The sequence below is a fragment of the Malurus melanocephalus genome, unplaced genomic scaffold (genome assembly GCF_030028575.1).
Source record: "Malurus melanocephalus ecotype Western Australia unplaced genomic scaffold, MMel_1.1 scaffold_112, whole genome shotgun sequence".
Classification (NCBI taxonomy): domain Eukaryota; kingdom Metazoa; phylum Chordata; class Aves; order Passeriformes; family Maluridae; genus Malurus; species Malurus melanocephalus.
The window spans coordinates 770835-778840 of record NW_026623344.1 but is presented as its reverse complement, the minus strand read 5'-3'; the positions used below and the strand labels follow the sequence as shown (position 1 = coordinate 778840).

Below are 8006 nucleotides of genomic sequence, written 5' to 3'. Positions count from 1 at the left end.
ACTCTGAAAGTTTCTTTCTTGCTTGTGAGTGCTCTGTGGATGCCTTCAGTGAGCACGAGTGTCAGCATTTCATGCTCAGAGATCTGACATAGTCGTGGCCCTTGGCTGTTTTTTTGGCAGGGAAGAGAAAGAGATGGGCTTAATTTTCCTTTGAAGGCTTGAATTGCCCATGTCTGTCATATCTGARTGAGTTCTCAAAATGTACATTTGAAACTATTTGGCAAAAACACAAGTTTGGCCCCATACTTGGTTAATTTTCAACAATGTGGATTAAAAGTCAARGTTCAAGTGTGCCATATCAGTGATTTCTTGCAGAAACTTTTCCAAAACTGTAAGTACCTAATTGTTTTGCTATGAGAAGATTTTCCTTTGTCTCAGTCTAACATTAGTGTAATTGCATTTGAGTAACAGGTTGAACTGTACCTAGTAAAACATGATTTCAAAAAGCTTTTTGCAGCCAGGAAAATAAATTGGTTAAAAATTCCGACAGCATAATTGCTCTTTGAATTTTTAACGTTTTCTGATTTTTTAACCCTGTTTGTAAACAAAACAAAGATGTAGCAGYCTATCTGTATGACTAAGATGAGCTAAATGAAAGATGAATTTTGCATTGAAAGCAGGATGTCCCCTTGGGACTTAGACAAGRCAACGTGCAAAACATTGCATCATCAGCTTTTAAATCCAGTTATTTGGGTGCTTTTGTCCTTTTTATCAGTTAGCTAGAGTGAAATGTGATTTTAAACGATAAAAGGTATTGCTGGGTTTGTGTGGGACAGATGGGTCCAAACTGATGTCTCAGTGTTGCCTGCCTGCTGCTGTCAGCTGCACCAAACCAGCCTCATTTGGAGCACACTGGARGGGTTTGCTTTGGTTTTAGGCCAGCCTTGTTCACCCCAGGTTACATCGGATGCTGTTTTGAGCTGCCCCCACTGTGTGATCAATCTTTGTGTACTGTGCACAGTGGGTGTCTGCTGATCACTGTCTGTCTGTCTGTCTGTCTGTGCAGATTTAGTCAGGCAGTGGAGGTGACTGGAAGAAGAAGATTTGGGGTCATTGGCAGCTTCTTAGCCTGCCATGAATATGGCACCAACTCGGTGCAGAAGTGGAAGGAGGAATTTTACTGCTCTCTTCCCTGAAATTTCAGTGAACATTGTAGGCTGATGAGTGGATTCAGGTGCAGGTGCTTACATGACAGCTGGTAGGTCAGCCAGAACCCCAGGACAAACTTTTGCATAGCTATATTTTAATATTTTGATACAACTGTATTTCTGCCAGTTAATGAACTAAAGAGGTTTGCAGATGAGTCTGAAGAGCCAAGAAAATAAATAAGATATGCAAGAGGAATGTACAAAGGAGAGCAGGTAGATGGGAGAAAGGAGTGTAAGCACTTTTGGTTTGTCCCTGGTCACAGAAATGATATTTTAAATTCCAGCCTGGGTTTAAAGATCAGTGGAGTGAGCTGTGCACCTGTGTCTTTGATACTTTAGGCTTGGTCTGTGTTGGCTTCAGTTCCATTTGAAGAAGTGTGACCACAAAATATTATAAAGCTCAGGAAAGCAATTTCAGAAACACTGCTGGAAATAATAATTCTGTCTATTTTGTGATTCAATTAATACTCTTAATAATTTTCCCAATAAAAAATTGATTGAAATGCTCTTTTTTCCCTATAATAATTTATGCTCTGAGGGAAGATATGAAATAAGTGAAGGCAAATTATGTTGTTTTGTCTTCTGTAATTGCATGAGGGGCAGTGTGATGTTTCTGGCTCCCCAAGTTGAATGGGAACAGGTTGCTGTGTGGTATYTTGCAGCAGCAGAAGAGAAAACCTGCAATTAGCCAGATGATGTTCCTGTGAATGATGGGGAAATGCAGGGTCTGGAACAGTAAGGGGAGGACTCCCTTTGCCAGGTTCTAGGAGCAGAAGAGCACAGACATAGGGGGCTGCTGTTTTGGCATTTCTAATGGGCTTCAGAGAAATGCAGCATTCAGATAAGGCAGAAATGATTCCCTGGGACATAAAGAYTTATTCCAAATTGCAAAAAAGTACAGAAAGTTTTATTCCAAATTGTAAAGAAAGAATGAGCCCAGTTTAATTCTGTGATTGAACACAAGTTCCAGAGCAAACCAGAAATACAAACATATATATCTATCATAGCTAACTGTCTGAGTGCAATTGACCACCTGCAATTAATTGTAAAGTATTTTCAGGAATGCTGTAATAATGCATTATGCTTTTAAAAACTGGAAGTGGGAAGGYAGCTGGAGAAGGAGTTAATGCCTGTGAATTTGCTAGGAATCAAGTTAGTTAGGAAACACATTTGAGAGGATTAACATTGTTGTAGAAATTAATGTTTGAAGAGATTGACCAGGAAGGTGCTGGGTTGAAGAATTTGAAAGGCATTCCAGTCCTGTTGGTGGGCTCGCCAAGTTTGCTCTCCAGCCTGGATCCATGAAGTGGAAAACAGGGAGAAGAGCAGGTGCTGCAGGATCACACTTGGAAAGTGTRTCCAAGACCAAAAAAGAGGAAATTAAGCTGTATCCATCCTGACTGCAAGGTAGGGCTCTGATTTGCCCTGGTTTCCTTCAGCTTACTCCATCAGGCAGCAGGGAACTGTGTTGTATAACTTGATTTAATGGAGTCTTTGTAGAGGTCCTTAGAACGAAATCTGTTTAACTCATTGTGYAAACCCTCAGATGTGTAGGGGCTTTTACAAATAAATATGTCCAAGTCCCTGGAATATGTTGCTCCTTCTTCCAAAACACGTTTTTGGAATACATGGAAAATGTCAAGAAAGCAGATGGCTCAGCATTACGAGACAYTCTAATCAAGTGGAGGTGGAGATAAGTAAAAGTAGGCAGACAAATAAAAAAGGAATATTTTTGAAAATCTTGGTAGAGGAAGGAGAATGGAGTCAGTTTTTTTTCAATTTAGAACTTGAATAGGTCTGGTGGTTTTGATTTTATTTTGTCTCCCTCTAATTTTAATTCCAAGAGATTAATCTCGGTATTCTTAATAAGTTACTTAATTTAGAATAAAGTCCATTGGCTTGTAGGAATCCAATGTGCAATTATTTAAGGTGAATTCTACCCTTAGAGGGAATCTAATATTTTTGCAAACATGGGACAAAAACTTTTGTTCTTTTCTCTCGTCTTTTTCAACACTGTGATGGGATGGCTGGACAGACTCAGAAACAGACATCAGTATCMATTAAAAAAGGCAACATGAAGGAACCTGGGAAGCCACACGCGGAGGACAAATTCTGCTGCATTTCCAAGCTGAAGGTATTGCAACATTTCAGTGATTTTGTAGGAACACACAACTGTAATTACTTGCATTTACAGAGTTTCGGTAGAAGATTCAGCCTAGACTAAATGAATGGATAAGCTGTTCTTTTCTACCCTTGATGCCCTAACCAAGGTTAAACAAGTTTGTAAACAACTGTGCTGGTTTTTGCTCTCCCTGACGTTTAAGCTGTCTGATGTATTGGAGGTATTTGTTGATTGCTGCTTTGAAGCTCCACCACTGACTGTGTAATTCCCCCAATCTAGTATGTGTGCCCTTCCTTCCTAAAGCTGTGAAAGAGCCTTACAGACTGTGATGTGGCATTAAAAATTGGCGGTTGATGTTGAATAGTAATTCAAGTTGTCAAGAAACGCTATAAAATAGCTTATTTCTCATAGTAATTAAAAACYCAAATACATTTATTTTGCTTTTTAGCATTTGTGGCAGATGTATTTAAAAATAATATTGATTTCATTTCTTAAATGCTTTTTGTAAAGAACCCCGAAGTTCTTTAGTATTCAAAAGGATTTGAATAYTACTGCACTCATTCATTCTAGTTTTTTTACTGTCAATTGCTATTAATTTTCGTGTAAAAAGGACATAAATAACTTGTTCTGTGTTCATGACCTCTGCTGAGATGGGAGAGCAGATCCTGGATCGAGTGATTCAACCAAAGGAAGTGATTTTAATTCTGCATGCAATTTGTCATTCAGATGAACAGAGGGTGGGAAGGTCCTGCAGATGGCAACCTTGCAGCAGGCACACGGCTGCCTCGCTGGGCAAATGGGGCTTGGGCTTCTGAAGGCAGTCTCTGTCCATTAGAGCAGGTGAAGAACAGAGTTTTTAKTTTTGTTTTTTGTTTAGTRAAGCCATAACTGTAGAAAGGAAYAGATGATGGGATTTACACATATATCAGTGGAACTGCTCACTTCTTTTTTTAACTGGAGACACAGCTTCAGTGGAGRAAATAACCAYGGAATATTCATAAATATGTAATACTGAATTCTTTATGCATTATTCCCTTCCTAGGTGTTTCTGCTGGCACTGTCACTTGCRTTCGTTGGGAAAACAATGTCTGGAGCTTACATGAACAGCATGTACACACAGATAGAGAAACAATTTAATATCCCAGCTTCTTTAGTGGGCATCATTAATGGAAGCTTTGAAATWGGTAAATCTTCATTTTAATATTTCTGATTCTTTGAAAATGCAATATGTGGTCTGACCATATATTAGTGACTCTCAATTTGCTCTCAATTACTGTATGTGACAATAGTGGCCAACTCTATTATTCCATTTGAGCTGATATGTTACCATTTCATGTCTTGGGAATTAAGAGCACCACCTAAATTTAGGTTTAAAAGCTGGTTCAGTTAATTTCTGTGCTACCRTAAGAWATGACAGAGCAACTAACAAAATAKAAYTAGTTTATGAGCTTTATATTGAAWCTTTCTGAAGAAAACAAAAGAACAKCTGAGTAAACTTTGAATTTAAGGTMGTATTTAGCATTTTGCAGTTCCTTTAATCAGAGTTGGTTGGAGTGGATTGTGAATCCTTACCTGAACTCAATAATATTTCAAGATTTCACACCTGTGCAACTAACCTGCAAAGAAAGTTTCCAGTACTTTTAGTGCCCCTTACCCTGCCTGYTGGTAAGTTTTATTGCCCAGTGATAAATTTAAAAGTACATCTTTAAGTGTMATTCAAGCCACTGGTTTAATAGTCAATTTAGCAATCAAACATAAAAAAAGCATTATCTTCTTTCAGAGCATGACACTCATCACTCAGAGACATGATTTTGTTCTTCTGACAAAAAGATCACAAAATTAGTAGGTGTAAAATTACTAAATTGCTATTTTTATGGGGCCTGATTCATAACATGAAGCTTGATTCTGTTCTTAATTGCATAGCAAGAAATGAATAGGGAAAAATCAACTGATTCTGATGTGAAAGCGGAGGAGAGGAATATGAAGAATTTTAGAATGTTTGTGTTTTTAAATGGTACTAGGTATAAAAMCCTGTATTTTTTAAATCTCAATTACTGAGATTAATATTAACTTATTATTCCTTTTTTTGGTGTGTGTGATTGTAAACTTGTGTTCATTATTTTCACTAAAAAAACACTGTATTTCCCTACACGTTACAAAACAGTGTCCTAGGGGAATAACTTCCTAAAACAGCTATTATTCTGCAGCCCCTGGGCCTGATCTCTATGCAGAGTAGYRGGAAATTTCTTCTCTACATYGGTWCACTCAAAAATCTCTGTCACTGTGSCCTCTTTTCCATTCTGCCTTTTATTCTCATGTTCTTTYCATGTGATGTAACTCTTCCAAAAAAAGATCACACATAGCAGGGAATTACTGCACCATGTAGGCAGTTCCCTGTCTAGTGACAGTTTTTACAAGACAAGAAAAGAAACAGATGTTGAGATCACAAGGTTTATTCAAATCTCTGTTGCACTTTCAAAGCTCTAGGGGTGCCTTGGTGTGTCAATGTGACCCAGGTTCTTTTTGCAGGTAACCTGCTGCTGATAGCGTTTGTGAGTTACTTCGGAGCAAARCTTCACAGGCCCAGAATAATTGCTTTGGGCTGCACAATTCTGTCCTTTGGATGTCTTTTGATATCACTTCCTCATTTTCTGTTTGGAAGGTGAGTGTTTTGCTAAGCTCRCAGCAGCTTCTGTGATCCTTACTCACTTTAACATGTACATCCTTCCACTGAGAGAGAGAGTGCTGAGCATGGATTCAATATGACCAYTGCAGAGCAGGTTTTTGTGTTTTGCCTCTGAGATGGCTTCAAAAGGCAGTCATCACTTCMTGAGGAGAGTCACCACTCTGGTGGGCACCTTGCCTTGCTTTGCCTTCATCCTTTTGCTACCCCTTGTGTGGGCTRTGGTTCTCTCCCTTTACACCACCAGCTCTTATCTGCTTGGACAGGCAACAGAAGGTGATTTTTAAAGATCTCTTGGTGTGCCTGGARCGTGGATGACAGATCATTGTTCATTGATGACTGACCATTGTGTTGGCAAGGCCTGTACTGACCATAATAATCCTTCAACTACTTTTTAATTTTTTTTGCTTGGTTTAAAAAAATAACAACATGAGCTTGTCTAGGTTTTAATCCACTAGGTGTTTTTGATCCTTCAGYCTTGTTGTGTCCAGTATGGAATGGCCCTGACAGCCTTGGTGGCACCCTCTGTTCAGTCAGCTTTTGATCTGGGTTCCCCTCTTCCTATAGCTACACACTCTTCTTATAGGTATCTCCATTATTAAAGTGCAGCTACACGAGGTGGTTCTCATGTGTATCTTCCTGACTTGTGCCTGTTTTCCTCTGACTCCAACAGGTATCGTATYGAAAGCAGCATTTCACAACAGGAAAACATTTCAGTGATGCCTCTGTGCCTTGTGAATCAAAGCTTGTCCTCTGTGCCTACCGAGGAGCCATCTACAGGTATGACTTTTCCTGGGTCTACTAATATTTTTTTCTGTGTCTATAGTGTCTAAGTAAATAGGCTTTTATTTTTATTAGCAATTGCTTCAGGGTTCTGCTTTTGATCAGTACTTTTTAAAGGCATAGAAACTTGAGGTCAGGAAATTTCCTGACCTTTGTGTTTCTTTGGTCTATGACTCCAGAGCTAAAATATTTTTTCATGCAGTTATCACAGTATCCRAGCAGTTTAATTAACATCCCTGGCAGTCCACTTTGGGATGTACAGCACCACCTGACTCTCACAAATGTTCCTATTTATAACTTGAAATCCTATGATACAGTGGGGAGGTGGGAAACAAATTTCAACAATGGGTAAGAGGCATCAGGATGCTTTTTTGTTGTATCACACAGGAAATAAAAGACTGAGAAATAGAGCTAGAACTAAAATAAAATCTTGCTTCTCTTTAGAGAAAATAGTTTAAACTGAGCTAAAACTTACCTTTGAGACTGAAACATGTACGGGCAGTAGCAATGTTCATGTAAAGGAACTAYTGGGCAGTCAAAGGGCTCAGAGGACAGGCCTACCCACCAGAGTTTAAGCCGTTAGTCAAATCTTTGTCTCTAGATTTTCATTGATATTTGGGAGTAAAACATTGATTCTGACCTCTTGTTTCATTCACAGAATGTGAACAAGAGCCCGGGTCCTTGCTGTGGATATTTGTGATGGTTGGAAACATTGTGCGAGGAATGGGTGAAACTCCYATCATGCCTTTAGGCATTTCCTATTTGGAGGATTTTGCCAAAGCAGAGAATTCACCTTTTTACCTGGGTAAATCTCTCCTATTGTGATAAATCCCCTCCTTCAAACAAACTCACACATAAACAAAATCAAATGGAAAGGATTATTATGACTCTCTTCAGTCCAATAAAGGAAGACAGCAGTCATTATTGCTTTATCAAAATAATAATATTGTAGAACTTGTAATTTAACCAGAGATAAACTTGTTAATGAGGCCATTTTCAGGTGCCAATGCCTTTTCAGTAGAGCTGTCCTAACAATATACAACAATTCCAAGAAGATAATTATGTCTGGTTTCTAATTTAGGCTGTTTTCCTTTTTTCCTATTCTAGCATGTCTGCACACAGCAACTGTAATTGGCCCCTTCCTTGGTTTATTGTTGGCATCGTTCTGTGCAGAGCTGTTTGTTGATGTTGGATCAGTAGGTGCAGGTAATGGGTGAATATATCAAATCTTATTTTTAAGTCTGTAGTTTGTGTATTTATCAGAGCTAAA

At 38.7% G+C, this 8006-nt stretch overlaps 1 protein-coding gene across 2 annotated transcripts in view; it reads left to right on the top strand.

Annotated features, from left to right (window-relative positions):
- The first annotated feature begins 211 nt into the window (after positions 1–211).
- The window catches only part of LOC130575556 (solute carrier organic anion transporter family member 1A2-like), a 15901-nt gene continuing 8106 nt past the window's right edge, over positions 212–8006 (top strand). Inside the window, exons 1-7 of one of the 2 annotated variants that reach the window (XM_057369506.1) lie at positions 212–331; positions 3184–3282; positions 4313–4454; positions 5800–5932; positions 6627–6733; positions 7395–7541; positions 7844–7942. In XM_057369506.1, the coding sequence (XP_057225489.1) occupies positions 3223–3282; positions 4313–4454; positions 5800–5932; positions 6627–6733; positions 7395–7541; positions 7844–7942 (688 nt within the window). In that variant the 5' untranslated portion in view covers positions 212–331; positions 3184–3222. Of the gene's footprint in view, positions 332–2348; positions 2556–3183; positions 3283–4312; positions 4455–5799; positions 5933–6626; positions 6734–7394; positions 7542–7843; positions 7943–8006 lie in introns of those variants that run through there. The other variant, XM_057369507.1, reaches the window with a different exon arrangement.